This window comes from Alexandromys fortis, unplaced genomic scaffold (genome assembly GCF_014885135.2).
Source record: "Alexandromys fortis isolate MF-2015 unplaced genomic scaffold, M_Fortis_MF-2015_v1.1 scaffold_5, whole genome shotgun sequence".
NCBI lineage: Eukaryota > Metazoa > Chordata > Mammalia > Rodentia > Cricetidae > Alexandromys > Alexandromys fortis.
The window spans coordinates 5,745,280-5,761,939 of NW_026067924.1; the positions used below are offsets into that span (position 1 = coordinate 5,745,280).

The window sequence follows — 16,660 nt, forward strand, 5'->3', positions numbered from 1 at the left end:
GGAGAGGCTTCTTTGTCAGAAGGTGCAGGCTGTTGCTTTAGGCTGGGCTGCATTCCAGGTTCAAGATATCTGTCAGAGATATATGAGCTTGCCTAAAAGCAAATGAGGTTTCTTCTCTCAGGAGTGCTCGCCAGAACCCCGTCGGGGTGAGCTGGTAATTTTACTATGGGTCTCGGTGACTCCGTGAGAAGCTGCCGCCCCTTCCCTCCCTCCCTCCCTCCGTGTGTGTGTGTGTGTGTGTGTGTGTGTGTGTGTGTGTGTGTGTGTATCACCCTTCCACTTCCTGCCCCAGGGATGTCAGCAGGTAACTTGCCTCTTTGCCTCTCAGCACACTGACATCTTAGCCATTCCTTTCCAGCTCCCAGGCCATCTAGTTCATTGATTAATCGTCAGCTTTTCTAGGGCTTTCCTTGGACTCTGAGTGAAAATAGAACCTGAAAGGGGAAGGAGGCATGGAAAATGTTCTCTCCTTTCTTCTCTCTCACTCTTCACAAAAAGAGATGTGGGGTGCTTTCGGATGTCACATCTCAGTCTTGCATTTCATCAAACCCCAAGCATGGTGATACTCAGGTGGAAGGGGAAGTATACAATGATGTTCAAGGGGAGAGGGCCAGCCCAGGGAAAAGTCCAAAGGGATGAGGTCATGGGCTAGCCTAGGGTGAAGGTCAAGGATGAGCTGTGGATTTCCAACCCAAAGTGAAGGTCAAAGAGACCAGAAAAAGTGAAGATCAAAGGAAATAGGTTGTGGACCAGCCAAGGTAAAGACCAGGAGAATGATCTATGGGTTGGCTCAGGATTGTAGCTCTCCTGTAGCTACTCTCCTGATCCATGCCCACAAAACTTCACTTGGCTAATTGATGAGTCTTGGTGCTGTCATCTGTAGCAAATATAACAATATAGACTTTGTGAGATTAATGTTCGAGCCTTACTTTATCACCTATAAGGTACCTTGAAACACTGTGGTCCTTTACCCAGTGCTGACTGCATCCTTCTTAGTAGGGGCCTGATTTGTGTAAATTCAGAACATTTTGTGAGGAAGTGTGGAAGGTTGTTCTCTTTAATCTCAAGCTTTAAAGTTAGGAGAACATCATCATGTTCCTACCATTATCCCCTAATGGTCACACGAGTTATAATCAATTAGGAAGTTTTCAAGCCATGTTCACACGGACTTTTCCTCATTCTGGACTAAAAGATTCCTATGAAACTAGTGAGGTAGGGATGATGGTTTTTCGTATCTTAGAAGCCAGAGCTGAAATTCAGAGTTAAGTTAACATGACTTCCTGCAAGTCCACAGCCAGCATCGGAGCCAGGGTTTCCCACAGCTAACCCAGCACCTCTCTGGACCTTGAGTCTTTGCACCTGCCCATCCGATGCCTGCCTTCCCTCATTCCTCAGCTCATAGGCTGACTCCTATGCGTCTTACACATTTCAACTCTTCGGCCACCTCCACATTGCTCCATGAACCCACAGAGAACTTTGGTGTTGCCCTCTTACTGTGCTTCTTGCGCTGTATTCCAAAAGTCCTCAGGCCTGGATATTCATTAGGGTTCTCTGAGACCACTTTAAAACGTGACCTATTTAGAACCCCACCCAAGCCTCCATAATAAGACATCTATCTGTTTTTACCAGTCACCCCCTCCACACACACACACTCAGATGATCGTGACTCCCAGAATCTCCCCTACCCTTATGTCAACTCTAAAATGGAAGGACCAGATCTATTTTGCTCAACATTACAGCTCTGGCTCTCTGGATGCTATCTGAGAAAGCTATTAAATAATACATAATTATCGATAACATTTACTGAGTGTACCTCTATGCCAGGCACTATGGTAAGTAGTTCACGTGCATTTACTTCAGTTAATTCTGCCAGTAATTCTGTGAGGAAGGCGCTTTTATTACCTCACTTAAAGGAACAGAAGCTAAGGCTAGAGAGGGCTGGAAAAACATCCGGTAGCTACACTAACCACCATTGGCAGTGGAGATGTTTCCCGCCCATGCCCCAGTAATTCATGGGTCTCCAAAACAGAGAGTATATGCACCACATAGGGGCCTGTGGAGTCACCTTTCAGATAGATTTGCCACTGCTTCTAGAAAGCACAGTGGGGACACAGAACCTTGGAAGAGCCTGGGCTCAGCCTCACTGCAAGGCACTGTCTCCAGTGCCTAGTTTAGATGGTGAATCACCAAGAATTGTCTAAATTCCCCCTGGATGGTTTAATTATACTTTTACATTCATGTTTTGGCTACAAGTAACACAGTTACTATGACTGAAACAGTCAAGAATTTATATTTATCTAAGAAAGCCTGAAGTTGGCAGTCCAAGCTTGGTCCCTTTGAATGGCTCACAGGGCTGGCAAATCTCCATCCTCGCTGCCATCTTCTCAGGTCTGACCAAGCTTTTGTTCACTGTCCCAGGTAGACAACAGCTCCAAGCAGTATGTCACTCCTCATGACGACATCTAAGGAATAAATGGAGGGATAGACTCTCCTAAGTCCCTCTCTCCTTCTGTAGAGGTCAGAATTCTTCCCAGAAAGTCACGTAGCCGACGTTCTTCCATCTTACAAATGGATTGTACAGCCTTTGCTAGCTTAGCAGCATCCAGGAAGGCAAGAAGTGAGCACGATGCTTTAGGGTCCTCTGAGACCACTTTAAAATGTGATATATTTAGAACCTCACCCAAGCCTCCATAATAAGACATCTACCTGTTTTTAGCAGTCTCACCCCTATACACAACACACTCAGATAATTGTGACTCGCAGAATCTCCCCTACCCCTGTGTCAACTCTAAAATGGGGGTTCAAAGAGGGTTGAATTTACCAGGAAGAGAAAGGAAGAAAAGAGACGTTCACTGATGAAACAGCTGACCAAGTCTGCCTCAGATATTCTTTCTTGTTTTATGAATGATCCAAAGTGGATTCCCCTTCAGAATTATTTAAATCCTTTATTTGTTTATTTGCTCGTGTGTGTGTGTGTGTGTGTGTGTGTGTGTGTGTGTGTGAGAGAGAGAGAGAGAGAGAGAGAGAGAGAGAGAGAGAGAGAGAGAGCGCATGTGCATGCCATGGTTGATGTATGGCAATCAGAGGACTCTGCGGAGTTGGTTCTGTCCTGGCATCCTTGCATAGGTTCTGAGAATCAGACTCTAGTGGTCAGGCTGGAATGGTGAGCACTTTTACTGGCAGAGCCGTATCTCTGGCCCAAGAATGTTTTTAAAAGGAGTTTGCCTGATGGCTTCACTTCAGTCGAATAAAGGAACACACCAGTGCTAGGGTCTGGATGTCTATAATATGGAACAGCAAAGATTTTTGGAGACAAGAAATTTGCTTTTTGTCCTAATTAAGACATGACATTTGTGCATCTTTGTGTGGTCTGAGATGGCAGTGTGTGAGGACAAAAGATAATAATTCCAGTTCTTCAGTCATTGTATGTGCTGGGAGCTTTATACTTTCTCAACGTTCAAGTGTGTGCCACAGATTGTATTAACCAGTGACGTCGAAAAGTCAGAAGGAATTTCATCAGTCGAACTGAAATGTGTTGCTCCGGACTGAACTCTTTCTCATGCCCTTCACTTCACTTCCTTGTCTCTAGTAACCCTTGTTCCATTCTCTTCTTCAAGATCAGCATTTCCGTTTCCGTGAATAAGTGAGAACATGGGGTATTTGTCTTTCTGTATCTGGCTTATTTCATTTAACATAATGCCTTCTTACTACCTGTGCTGCTACAACTGATAAGATCTTATGCATTTTGTGGTTAATATTCCTTGCCTATGTGTGTCCCATTTGTTTACGTTTTGACCCACTGGCAAGCATCCGCGTTAATTATGTTTTAGCTATTGTGACTATTGTATTGTACTTTGTAACAAAAACATTTGATGCTAATGCTCTCCTCTCCTGTTCCCAGGTCAACAGCGATCTTGTTTACATTACAGCTAAGAAAGATGGCACTCATGTGGTAGAAGGCGTAGATACCACCCATATTGGGAAATTAATTGTGACCAAACAAATTGGAGGAGACGGCATGCAGGATATCACTGATACTTACAAATTTCAAGAAGGTAATTTGCTACAACCAAATGTATTTTTCCCCAATTCCATTTAGTACTTATTCACTGTCAGAATGAAATATGTTTCAGAGAATGCCCTGGCATTTGCAGCATCTGGTATTAAGGGCAGAAACATAAACTCTCGCAAGCAACAGACACCCACAGTTCTTCATTATTTTGCTTGCTTGTTTTGAGCAGAATTCCCCTTCACATGGCTTGTGAAGTGAGTTTTCAAATTCCATTTTAGTAGACTATAGAATGCGTTCTTGCTTATATGAACCTTAATCTTAATTGTTAGTAATCTATTATAACACACTATCTGCATTATACCAACAATGATAAATAATAGAAATTTACGTCACTTCTTCATATTTATTGAGTACTTTACAAATTATTTTTAACACATTGTTTCATTAGATTGTCATGGAAACCCGAGGCATATGACAGATTGATAAGAGAGTGCAATCTCACTAACATAGGCCAATTGTGTTGAAGGCCAGCTTCAATTACAAAGTAACGTTTTGATGGGGGCTTGTCAACTTTGATTATACTGTATATGTCAAATGGTACAATTGTGTTCTGTTACATCTCAAACAATACTATATCCACAGTCCTAACAGTGAACAGGACACAGCTTCTGTCCCCATACAAGAGTTAGAATCATTATACAGAGAAAGCTGTGGGAACAGGGAAACACTGGCTCCTATCAAGAGAGTCCAAAGAAGTGAAGCTTAGGAAAAGACCACATTTAAAGAAAACTGTACTGGGGGTTCCAGGCAGGGAAACTATAGTCGCAGACGGGAAATGTGAAGCGCTGCTAGACGTTTAGGGTACTGCAGGCCTCCATACCCCTTCTAGCTTAGAATGCCCGGGGCCATCTGGGTGAGAATACTGGCAGTTTCAGGAGCAGAAAGATACAATATCTTTTGGAAATGCTTCACCTCCAGAGATTCTTAAAAGTGGCATTTATTTTAGTGAATGAAAAAAAATTATGACTAGTTAGCATATACTAAATATTCATTGGCATTCCTGAAGTGCCAGTGCGTGCAGGGTTTGTTTTAAATGTTTTATACTGCCTTCTTGCTCTTATTTACAAAAACAATTTGCATTATAAAGACAAAGCCTGCTGAACTGAGACAGGTGTGCAGTGTTGGAGTTTAGAGTTTTGGGCACTTGAACTTGTGAAGTTTTACTGGTTTTCTAAAGTAGTTCTGTCTCTGCATTTGGTTGTCATCTGCTGCACAACATAAACACACAAAAGCAAACCTCTCTCCTTCCTCTAGGTATTTTGACTTTCCTCTAGAAGGGAAGTTAAAAACAATATAAACACAATGAAACCATGCAAACAAGCAATGCACTCTCTTACTGAGATGTAAAGGAAAAGATTTGAAAAAGCAAAAGGGAAACTCCTTAGAGAATGTGGAAGAACTCGCGGGATCCATTGCAGTCACTGAGAAGCCCACTCTTAACCACACAGCACAACGGCATGGAGCTGGGGACACCCCAGCCCTGCCGTCTGGCTTACTAGGAGGCAAATCAGAGTCCATTCCTTGCCATGCCAGAAGACAGGGGCCATGACATGGGGTGGGCAGTTGATCCAGGTGCAAAGAAGGACACCCAATGAGAAAGGGGCCTGAAATGCTCACAGTACTCATGACACAAACCTATGTCTGTACCATGTTGATGTCTGAGCAGAATTGATGGAATAATTCATTTGGCCCCAACCTGATAGACTGGCCCCCTAAATGCCATGAGGTCATGATGTATTCACTTGCTCAACACACTGAATTGGCACCTACTGTTTTCAGTGTGACTGAAACACTGACTGGGCTCAGTAGTAGAGCACTTCCCAGGTTCGAATCCTGGTACCACCAAAACTCCTATCCAAGGAATAAGTAAGGATTTCAAGTAGTGCTGGAGAAAGAGTTGTTCAGGAAGATGGGTAGAGCAAAATGACAGTGTGAACTGCTTTTCTTTTCTACTGATGAGCTGGTAGATGCCTCAGTGGATGAGAGATGAGCTTACCATCGTGTGTGAGCAGTGCTTAGACATGAGGCCGGATGCCAGATCAAGGTAGCAGCAAAAACTACTGGAAAGAGATAAACACATGCAGCAGAGCCTAGCCACCATTACCTATCACCTCCGAGGGAGCAGTGGGAACCAAACATGAAGGGGGCCAGGATTAGATGTCATGAGAGGAAGACACACATCTGTCTGTGAGAGAGAAGTTGGGATTTGGCTATGATATCCAAATGTTAAAACGTAATGCGCAGCTCTCCATGGAGGAGACTTCTGAGGTCCAGTGCCACATCTCAGCAAGATGATGAGACTCAGGGAAAAAACGGTAGGAGCTTTGAACCAACTAGAACTCCTAATACATGTGACTAGTTGTAAGAAACATTTCGATCACTTTCTGGGCTACAATTGGGTCCTAAGTGAGAATTCATCTCTTCATCAAGGATGGTAAATGGACTTCACATTCTAACTTGGCAAGTATCCCAAGGGAGTGTTATTCTGAAACTCTAGGGACTCCATCACATGTAATGGGGAGAGGGATTGATTATTGATGTCTGCTCCAGGCATACAATAAAGCCAGCAACGATTACTCCTGACTGTGGCTTTACCACTCTGATTGTCATGGTACATCTTCTACAACCTCTTTGAATCCACATATACTGAAAAGATGGACACTATGTCTATATCTATGGAGATAATTGAGGACAGAAAAGAAATTATATCAGATGTGGGAATGGGCTGATTTATAATTGTGAAGAGATTATTTTTCACTTCAGCTTTTCTTAATTTTAACTTTTTTTCAAAAATGTAAGATTAAGAAATGTTAAAGCTTTGGAAACCAGAATTCTGAAAATTCTTCTGTGGCAATATGTCCTCTTTTGTTATGATATATGAACCCATTCCCTCTTTAGTTCATCCATTACTCCAGCTACTGCTTGAGTTTCACTCTCTCTCTCTCTCTCTCTCTCTCTCTCTCTCTCTCTCTCTCTCTCTCCTCCCTCCNGTGTGGAGCAGGACAGCGCAATTGGACAACCAGGACGCTTGAGTTTCTCTCTCTCTCTCTCTCTCTCTCTCTCTCTCTCTCTCTCTCTCTCTCTCTCCTCCCTCCAATAAGCAATTAGTCATCTCCTCTATTGAATTCTTTCTCTAAACAAAACTGTTTGCAACAGTGTTTCTCACCACACATGCCATGCCCATTCTGTGTTCTCCTTATCTGCTAGCCACCATCTTGAGAGACCTGGGGGGGGGGGGGATTATATCTAGCCTGTTCCTTTCCTGTCCATCCCTGTTGCACTGAGCCCCATCTGCAAACAGAACACCCTTGAGGCCACTCTTAGCTGCACAGTGGCAGTGGGACCAGTGTCTAGAGGTGCCATCCTGCTTCCCTGCCTACCTTCCTAGGGGTGTTCACTCTTTTCTTGACACCACACCTGCTTCTGCAACACTAAACTTGCCTTTCTCCACTCCCTGCTGAATGCCTCTTGATTTCAGTTGCCCTCGGTGAGTTCCGTGCCTACCAAATTTAGGTTCTTCCTGGATAGCCGTGGTTGGCTCTCACAGGTGTGGTGACCACACCCAAGTCTACATTTCACCACAGGCCTTACATGAGTGTGCCACAGAAACCTGAAGCCAAATATTCCCAAGTTCTACTCCATCTCCCTCCTCTCCCCTGCCTGGTCCGTTCATTCTTCACTTTCTATTCGAATGAATACAACTACCTGAGAATTAGGTTGGCAAACCCTCTACTTGTCCCATCTGAAACAGCCCTCCAGTGCACCTTTTCCCTCTGGTTCCTTAGCAATGGTCTGAGAATGAAATAGCACCCCACGTAGAAAACCTTAATAGAGAGCCTGACTCAGACTGAGGGTCCGATGACCAGAGTTAGTTTCCCCATCTAATAGTAGAGCTACCACAGCTACCATAGTGCTTGGAGTATCTTAGGCTATGACTGTTTTAGCTGGCAATCAGCCATAGCTTGCCAGCCCCTCCTCAGGGCAACCCTTTCTCTTCACAAAAGCTGTACTCCATGACGTGTAAGCCCGAGCCCATCAAAGCCGAAAACACGTCCTCCTGTCTTCCCATTGCTTCCAGAATGTTCCAGAAATTACCCACAAAACCTTGCTAGCTGCCTTTTTGGTCTTCTTGCTAAACTGTCTGATCGTCTACAGCTGTACAACAGCCAGATGAGTCTCTTCCTTCTTGTAGCCAGGCCCTTGCATGTTCCCTCATCTTCGCTCGCTGTGTTGAAAAGAGGACTCCTGTGCCATGCAGGCACACTAAGGGTATTTCATGCCTCCAGGTTCCACATGCCCGCATCTGTCCCAGCATCTGTGGTCCACAAATATTTACTGTGATAGATCTTCATTCGCCCCTCTGTACCCTTGAGTGAAGGACTGCCTTCCTTCCTTCCTTCCTTCCTTCCTTCCTTCCTTCCTTCCTTCCTTCCTTTCTTTCTTTTTTAAAGGACTCTGTCTTAACAGTGCCAAGCACAATGTCCAGTGTCTGTCTGTGGGACTGCAGGGTTGTGCTCTCGAGACAGTCAAGTTTCTCAGAGCAAAAACCTCTCTTTGCCACTTCTTGCCTGGACCGACTCAGCTCCTGTATCCCAGGGCAGCCCCTCTCTGGTGCTTTGCCTGGGCTTCCTGTGTTTTGCCTAAATGCATATTTGGCACGCATCCAAAGTGATAATCGTTAATGCCTTCCTTCTCATGGACCTGTTTGCCAGATGATCGCTGCTAGAGTAGTTTCCTAAACTTTCAAGGCTGGACTTTCTCGTCCTCTCTTCCTGTCTTCCTCTGGTGGCTCTATAAACACGTACCCAAGCCAATTCTGGTAATAGACCTATTGTTTCTGGCACATTCTTTCAGGCTTGACAGTTAAGTTTATAGCAAACACACATGCACACACACACACACACACACACACACACACACACACATCTGTTGATCTGTCATTTCTTTTTCTCTGCCCTCCCAAGCTAGTTTCCATTTATTACACGCCTGCTCCCACTGATCCACCTAATGGCCCTGTGATGTACATTCCCTTATATCACTGGTGGTGTTCATATTCCCTGCCTTGTAGTTGTTATGACGTTAAACAGAGCTACTGCGAGCAAGCACCCATCCCACGGTCTGTCTCATAATTAGCATTTACTGATAGTTAATAGCATCCACTAGCCTCCTCACCATCATTGAATTCAATTATTATTTTCCAACCTAATTCTCAGTATAGCAGAAGGTAACATCTTTAAATGAACATGATTGGAAAAGCCAGCATTCTCATCTTAAAGTGATCTTTTCCCCACCAGCCATTCAGATACCTAGACCTTATAAAACAAAGAATTTACTTCCATCTTTTCATTTCTGTCCACCAACGTGAAGAACCTCTATACCTAGTTGCTTAGGGTAGAAAAAGAGAAGGGACACCATCTTCCGTACTTCCAGCAGTCTGCCCCCTTAGCCAGGTACTTTATATGAGGTTTGTCAGCACCGTTAGTCTACAGCTTGTAAGGTAGTCAGGGTCTGAGCACAGCCACTGTGAGGCCACACTTATGTCTCTGTTGACTGCTTCCTCACCTGCTTCCGCCATTTCTTTCCCTTCTCTGTTTCTGCATCTATCTTTCATTCTCTGAGTTTGTTCTTTCTGTGTCTTTGTTTCTCTGTGTGTCTCTGTCTTTCTTACTCATGCTCACTCGTGTGTGTGTGTGTGTGTGTGTGTGTGTGTGGTTGTATTTGACGAACTAGGTATGGAACACAGTACCTTCCTAGACAGGTGTTCTTCCCACTGAGCTGTGCCCCTCAGCCTTTGGTTTTTGAAGCAGGATCTTGTAATTAGCCCAGGCTGGCCCTAAACTATCTTCCTGCCTTAGCCTCCCAAGTGCGAAGATTATAGATGCACACCGCCATGCTTGCCTCTTCCTCTCTCCTTCTCCACTTTCTCTCCTTCTTCCTAGAGCAGATCTTTTCTCTCTTTTGCCCTCCAACCCCAATGCCATCCCTCCAGAAACTCACCCTAAGACATATTAATCGATCAGTACCTACCCTTCAGATAGTCTTACAGGAGAACTGCACTCCAATAGTGGTGCCTCAAAACTCTGGGCTCATACTGAAGTTACAAAGCTATAGGGATTTTCCTCCACACCTTTGTGAGCTCAGGAAAGCTGTGAACCTTCAGCAGGTTGGATCAGGCTTCCTCTAGGGGTCTAACCCAGAAGACCTTGGGCAGGGGGCGTTTAACAGTTTACCAGAGTCTAGTGCCTTGAAGTAGTGCATTTTGGGGCTTGGTGGGCACTGCAGGAGGCATAGAAGGGCATGGAAGGACCCCTCCTGGCCCCAAAGTCAGCACAGGAATGATCTAATTGAAAGGATTAAATGGGAGAAGGCTTGAGGGGGAACACATCCTGTTTGGGTGCAGGGAATTCTATGGACTGGAAGAAACATAGACATTAGGAAGTCATCGTTGTCGGTGAACTCTTTGCTTTGCAGACCCTAAATTCTAATCTCATGACTGGAACTCAGGGAGGGAAGCAAATTGGTACCTGCCAAGCCCATAAATAATGGCCCTAGAGAATGGACCCCTTGTACAAGCCCCTTAGTAGCCCTCATAACAGGTATACCTTGCCTAGTCACCAAGTTTTCGGACAGCCAAGGTAGCCACTATCAGAACCTAACACAATGGTGGTGACTGCACAGAAAGGTTGACGGGCTTCCAGAGGCCATCAGCGGGGGGGGGGGGGGGGGGGGGGGGGGGGGGGGGGGGGGTGCGGGGGGGGGGGGGGGGGGGGGGGGGGGAGGACAACACAGAGTGTTTTGAAGTCAGTGTCTTCTCAGTGAAGTGTTATTTCCCTTTACCTGTCATTATCTGTGGGTCTCTCCTAGGTCAAGAAGAAGAGAGACTGGCCCTTGAAACGGCTCTGATGTATGGAGCCAAAAAGGCCCTCAACACTGAAGGAGTTGTCAAATCAAGGTCTGATGTGGACATGGACTTCGAGGTGGGAAACGCTGTGCTGGGCAAGGACTTCAAGGTCACCATCACCTTCCAGAACAATAGCTCCAGCCTGTACACCATCCTGGCCTATCTTTCGGGCAACATCACATTCTACACCGGGGTCTCCAAGAAAGAATTCAAGAATGAAGCATTTGAAATGACACTGGAGCCCTTATCCTGTAAGCTAACAAATATGTTGGTCTCTCCAGGACCTGTTTGTTACCTGTCTCTGTCTCACTGTTGACACTGTCAGGGCTTTGGTTCTCACCAGATCCCAGTATTGGGGGACACATTGAGAGGGAGCTTTAGAAAACCCTCAAGTCTTCTATTTGTGTGTCTCATGAGCAGAAAGGAATGCTGAAATCTTCTAAGCCTAGAGTCCCACAAATTGGAGGATCTCTCTCTCCATCCCCCCTCCTCCCCATCCCCCATATGTGCTGTTTCATCACCATAAGAATTCAGGATATTTGAAGCGGGGCAGGATGGCCATGCTGAAGCCTGCACTGGGGACTGCCATGTTGAGCATGCTCATTGTCCCTGGGGATACGAGGTAGGCTCAATATTCAGCCCCAAGTTTGCATACAGGAAGAACTTCTGTAGGCAGAGAGCTAAGTCAGAGAAAACTGAGAAGCACTTCCTGGGTCTCTGGACCTGACATGTGGTGCTGAAATAGAGAAGGAAGGGAGTACCAGAGCAATACCGCTCCTAAAGCAGACACGAGCAAGCAGGCCACACCCAACCTATGAGCCAATCACACACCTCTGTTGTCCCTGAGCTTCCTAGACACTGTAGCTGTCCCGACCCTGTACCTCCAGAGAGGAGTTTATAGAGAAAATAAAAAGCTGCTCCTGAAAATTTGGATTCCAATAAACCCAAACTGACAGAGATGAGTATTCCTAGGTTTGGTGATGTAGCCAGCAGTCAAAAAAAAATCACCATGGTATTGTCTGTGGAAACTAGAAGATTTGACTGCCTCTCCCTCATCCCCCAAGTGGGAGGAAAGGCTTCTCACCAAAAGGGATAGTCAGCATGAAGGACTGAAGGGGAAAGGACTCCCATGCTTACTGGGAACAGGCATGTTAGGTGTGTGTCCCCAGCAGGTTGCCTGAGAGGTCTGGGCTCTCTCCACTCATTTGTGTATGGGAGCAAAACCTGCACTACAGAATTGTTAGTCCATTCCCTGCTAAATTAATGTTGCTTGTCAGATTGATGTGGCTGGGAAGAGGGAACCTCAGTGGAGGAATTGTATATATCAGTTTGGCCTGTGAGCATCTCTGTGCAGCATTTTCTTGGTTGCTCATTGATGTAGGAGGGCCAGTCCACCGTGGGTAGTGCCACCACCATGGGTTGCTAGTCCTGGATTGTAAAAGAAAGCTGGCTCACAAACAGAGAAAGCAAGCAAGTAAGGCACTCCTTCATGGTCCCTGCTCCAGTCCCCGCCTCTAGGGTTTTGCGCTGAGCTCTTGTCCTGGCTGCCCTCTCCTGTGGCCAAATATTCCTTTCCTCCCTAAGTTATTTTTGGCCATGGTGTTTTAGCACAGCAACAGAGAGCACACTGGATCATCCCGGTCCTAGCATGTGCTGGACACAGGGGAGTGCAAATCTTTGTGGATCTTCTGGTCTTGTAAATGAACAAGGCAATAAGCAACCCAACTAGCTAGGCAGGGTATATCATCTGATGATACGAGAATACAAAGCAAATTAAGAGCGAGAGGCATAGAAGGTGGAGCCTTTAAAAGGCAGAGTCTTGTGGAAGATAATTAGGAGATGAGGGCCAAATTGACCTTGGAAGGAGTTGCTGCTGGTCTGTGGAGTGAGTCAGTTCCTGGGAGAGCAGCTTATTATAAAGTGGCTTTGCTTTGCAAGCACATGGCCAGTTCTCTTTCTGTTACACCACCACCATGCGTTTTGGGTGCTCCAGCCACTAACATTATGAGACAACCAGACATATTTTCCTTATAAATTTCCAAGCCTCTATAATTTAGTAAAACAACAAAATCAGACTCAAATAGGAATAAAAACAGCCAATAGAAATTGAAGAGCTGAAATCATGCAAGGAATTGCAAACTTGGGCTTTATTTCCAGTTGGTATTTCCTTTGAAGACTTTGAGCACGACCATACTCAGGACCATACCTAGGCTGATGAGATACTTAGGAGGTAAAGGCACTTGCCACCGAGCCTGGCAACCTGGGTTCCATTCCTCACACAGTGGAAGGAAAGTACCAACTCCTGTCTAGTGTCTTCTGCTCTCCACTCACGTGCCCGTGCACAAACACACAGCAATAATGTTCTAAATTAAAAAAATAAGCAAGCTCACACTGGCTGCTGTGCTGAGGAGAGAGACTCACAGAAGCAAGAATGAAGCTTGGAGACCAGTTAGGATGCTTTAACAATCATTGGGCTGAAATGTGGTGGTCGTGCTGCCGATAAGAGCAAATCAATATGATCATACTCTGAAGGTAGAGTCCACCTGATTGGCCTATGCAAATGAGAGGAAGAAGCGAAGGAGCTCCACGAGTGACAGGTGTGAAATGCCTTGCTAAGGTTCCAGCTTAGTGGAAAACTGTGACTGTATTCACACGGTCAAGGCCGTGAAGATAACAGAACTTAATTCCCCTTGGGCAAGGACACTGAGCCAATGGGTGCAAACTTGGGCCCTGAGTGAAACTGTCTACAATCCCTCAGATCTCCCTACACCTTCCAAACACTCTCTCAAACTTCCCCCTTCTCTCCTTAACCCAATTAAAGGGTGGATTTAAGTCATCTTGAACTTCAGAATCAACACGACCACCCACTGCAGATTCTTATTCTCACTCTCAGGCCTTCCCCATGATCATGGACTGTATGTCCTCAAAACATAAACCAAAATAAACCAATCCATCTTAAAAATTAAAAAGGGGAGATGGGTTTATACGAGTTAGAATGAAGTAGAATGACGTAATACATTATTCTACAGAGTCATTCATGTAAGGACCTAAGCCTAAGCCCAAGTCTATTTTAATATAGCTCCACCCACTCAGAGCACCCGGTGCTTGTCCTAGATCACTCCAATGGAATTAGAATCTCATTCTTCATTTGCTCATTTACTAATTAATGAAACTTAGCGGTGTCAGTTGCATGCCATAAAACTCACACTGCAATCTGAAGTATATCCCACTCTTCGGCAAAATCACACACCTCTGCCCCTAATCAAGCATTCCTAGGTGCCTCTGTTGCAAATCAAGTTTTCCACATAGAATAGGAGGCAGACTTTTCCGATGGCTGATTAATGGAACTGTGTGGGCTAGAGTCAGCTGGGGAGGTTTGAATAACTTAAACCACCCAGAACCTTCAAAGGTGCTGCTATCCTTGTCACTTGGCTACATTTAGTTGCCTTTGCTTTTTGGAAGAGACGAGGCAGCTCCAGCCTGTGTCTCCCCTGGCTTTCCCCAGACACCATAAATGATGTTGGCAGCCTCCCATATCTACCACTCACACAGTGAAAATCTATTCCTCCTTCTCTTGCCACGTTTAATAAACTTTATCTGGAACGATTTCTTGTGCAGTGGCAAAACGCGGCACTTATATAACGCACTATTTCAGGAGCACTGTTCTCTGGGGCTCTGAAGCATAGCCCATTTCTCCAGTGCTGTGATTGAGGGAATGGTCTGCCTCCGAGAAGAAGTCAGCCCTGAGGCTGAGACTATAAGTGGTGACAAGAGACTCTACAAAGAAAGATGGGGGGATGATGCACAAGTCCTCCTACCCTACGGAAACCTAATAGTCAAACTCTTTTCCCCAAGAAAAGCCAGGAGGAAACCACTGTTTATTACTATCCCTGGAACCACCAGGGAGCAAAATGCACCATCCATGGAGAGCCTGTAAAAGACATGTGCTTGTTTGGGTTTATGTGTGACAAAGGGAATTTGTCGGGTCAAACTATTTGGGCTTGATGTGTAGTTGAGAGGTAGGGAGCCATGTTTATCATGTCTGAGCCTCTGAGATCAATTCCCAGCTCATGGAAGTAAAACAAGGAAAGAGAGAGGTGAAGAGAGGGGGGAGGGACTGCTGTCTGACCCTTTGTCCCCAAGATTGTATGACAGTTTAAGACTGTATAAGAATGGATGAAAGCCAGTTGGGTGGGTTTACATTGATCCTGAAACAAGAATATAAAGGCAAGATTAGAAATCTATCAGACGCTAGAGGTGGCCTGAGAACATACACACTGTAAAAAATAAATTAAGAAAGAAAGAAAGAAAGAAAGAAAGAAAGAAAGAAAGAAAGAAAGAAAGAAAACGACATCCAGAGGCCAGAGGACTGCTACCTAAGGCAGGGCCCTCCACTGGGTTCTCAGACTCCAGGACCAGGAAATTAACATAGATGTAGGCCTCGTGTGAGTATCCCACTTGCACAGACGAGCCACATGAGATGTCTCTTATTCCAGAGGCAGTTAAACGCTGTCCCATACCCTGGTATGTGCTTGCTTTTGGCTGCTTTTCACCCTCTCACAAGGCAGTCACTTGTAGTGGGTTGAAATGATCCACTCAAATGCTCAAACTGCCAGCCATGGGAACTCCTGCAGAAAGGAAGAACCAAAAGCCCAGGCATGGAGCACCAAGATGGTGGGTCTATGGCTTGTTTGTAGAATCTGTGTCCTGTGTGGGGCAATGCACCTACCTTCTGGGCCTGCCAGCTGATGGCACAGAACAGATACCTGTTTCTGAAAGCGTCAGTAGGCATCACACCTGGGTTCAGCCTGCAGAACTGTTCTTTGTGCTCTAGAATCCTGGACTGTGGGAAACAGAGCCACAGAGCAAAGGGACCCAGGCCACAGATATAACTCTCTATCCTCGGTCCCCATGAAGATTGGAAGTGAAGGGAAGCCACTCATCATCCTCCAAGGCATCCTGCACAGCGTATCCTCAGCCCCTAAAGCTAGAGCAGTGTGTCAGCACAGACATCTTCCAAATTACAGAGGAGAGAAACTTCAAAAGCCTTTGGTGGCCTCAGACTTCAGTGCTCCTCTTCCGCCATCTTGGGATTGTCTTGGTCTGAGTAGAAGCAGCCATGGTTGAAGCCCTTTGGCTCCACTTTTAATATCTCTGTTTGGGCTTTCCATTTTCCAGCAGCAAAAGCAATGATTGGGAAGTCTGACAACTCTTTTCTCTAGTAAGACTTCACTGAATATTATATTTCTTTCTTTACCCAAGAGGCAGGAGAGTTTGCCCCTGATTGACTCTTTGTATCTGACTTTTGCGGTGTTCCTCCTGCCTTGGGTGCTAATGTGGGGGGGGGAGGGGTTGGGAGAGAGCACAAGCCAGATCCCATATCATCTCAGGTCTTGATGGCAGCCTGTTGGTTTTTACTCCCTCCAGTCAAGAAAAAGGAGGTGCTGATCAGAGCAAGTGAGTACATGAGCCACCTTCTGGAACAGGGCCTCCTGCATTTCTTCGTCACAGCTCGCATCAACGAGACCGGCAATGTCCTGGCCAAGCAGAAGTCCACAGTGCTCACTATCCCCAAGGTCATCATCAAGGTCAGTGAACATTTCATCTCAGATAAGAAAAGAGGGGAAAGTAGTCAGGAAATCTCTCTCTCTCTCTCTCTCTCTCTCTCTCTCTCTCTCTCTCTCTCT

At 45.6% G+C, this 16,660-nt stretch overlaps 1 protein-coding gene across 5 annotated transcripts in view; it reads left to right on the forward strand.

Moving 5' to 3' along the window:
• The window catches only part of F13a1 (coagulation factor XIII A chain), a 406,032-nt gene that overhangs the window by 363,945 nt on the left and 25,427 nt on the right, over positions 1–16,660 (forward strand). For all 5 annotated transcript variants that reach the window (XM_050142342.1, XM_050142345.1, XM_050142343.1 and 2 more), the window contains 3 exons: positions 3,902–4,055; positions 10,937–11,224; positions 16,401–16,561. In XM_050142342.1, coding sequence (XP_049998299.1) covers positions 3,902–4,055; positions 10,937–11,224; positions 16,401–16,561 — 603 coding nt within the window. The remainder of the gene's footprint in view (positions 1–3,901; positions 4,056–10,936; positions 11,225–16,400; positions 16,562–16,660) is intronic.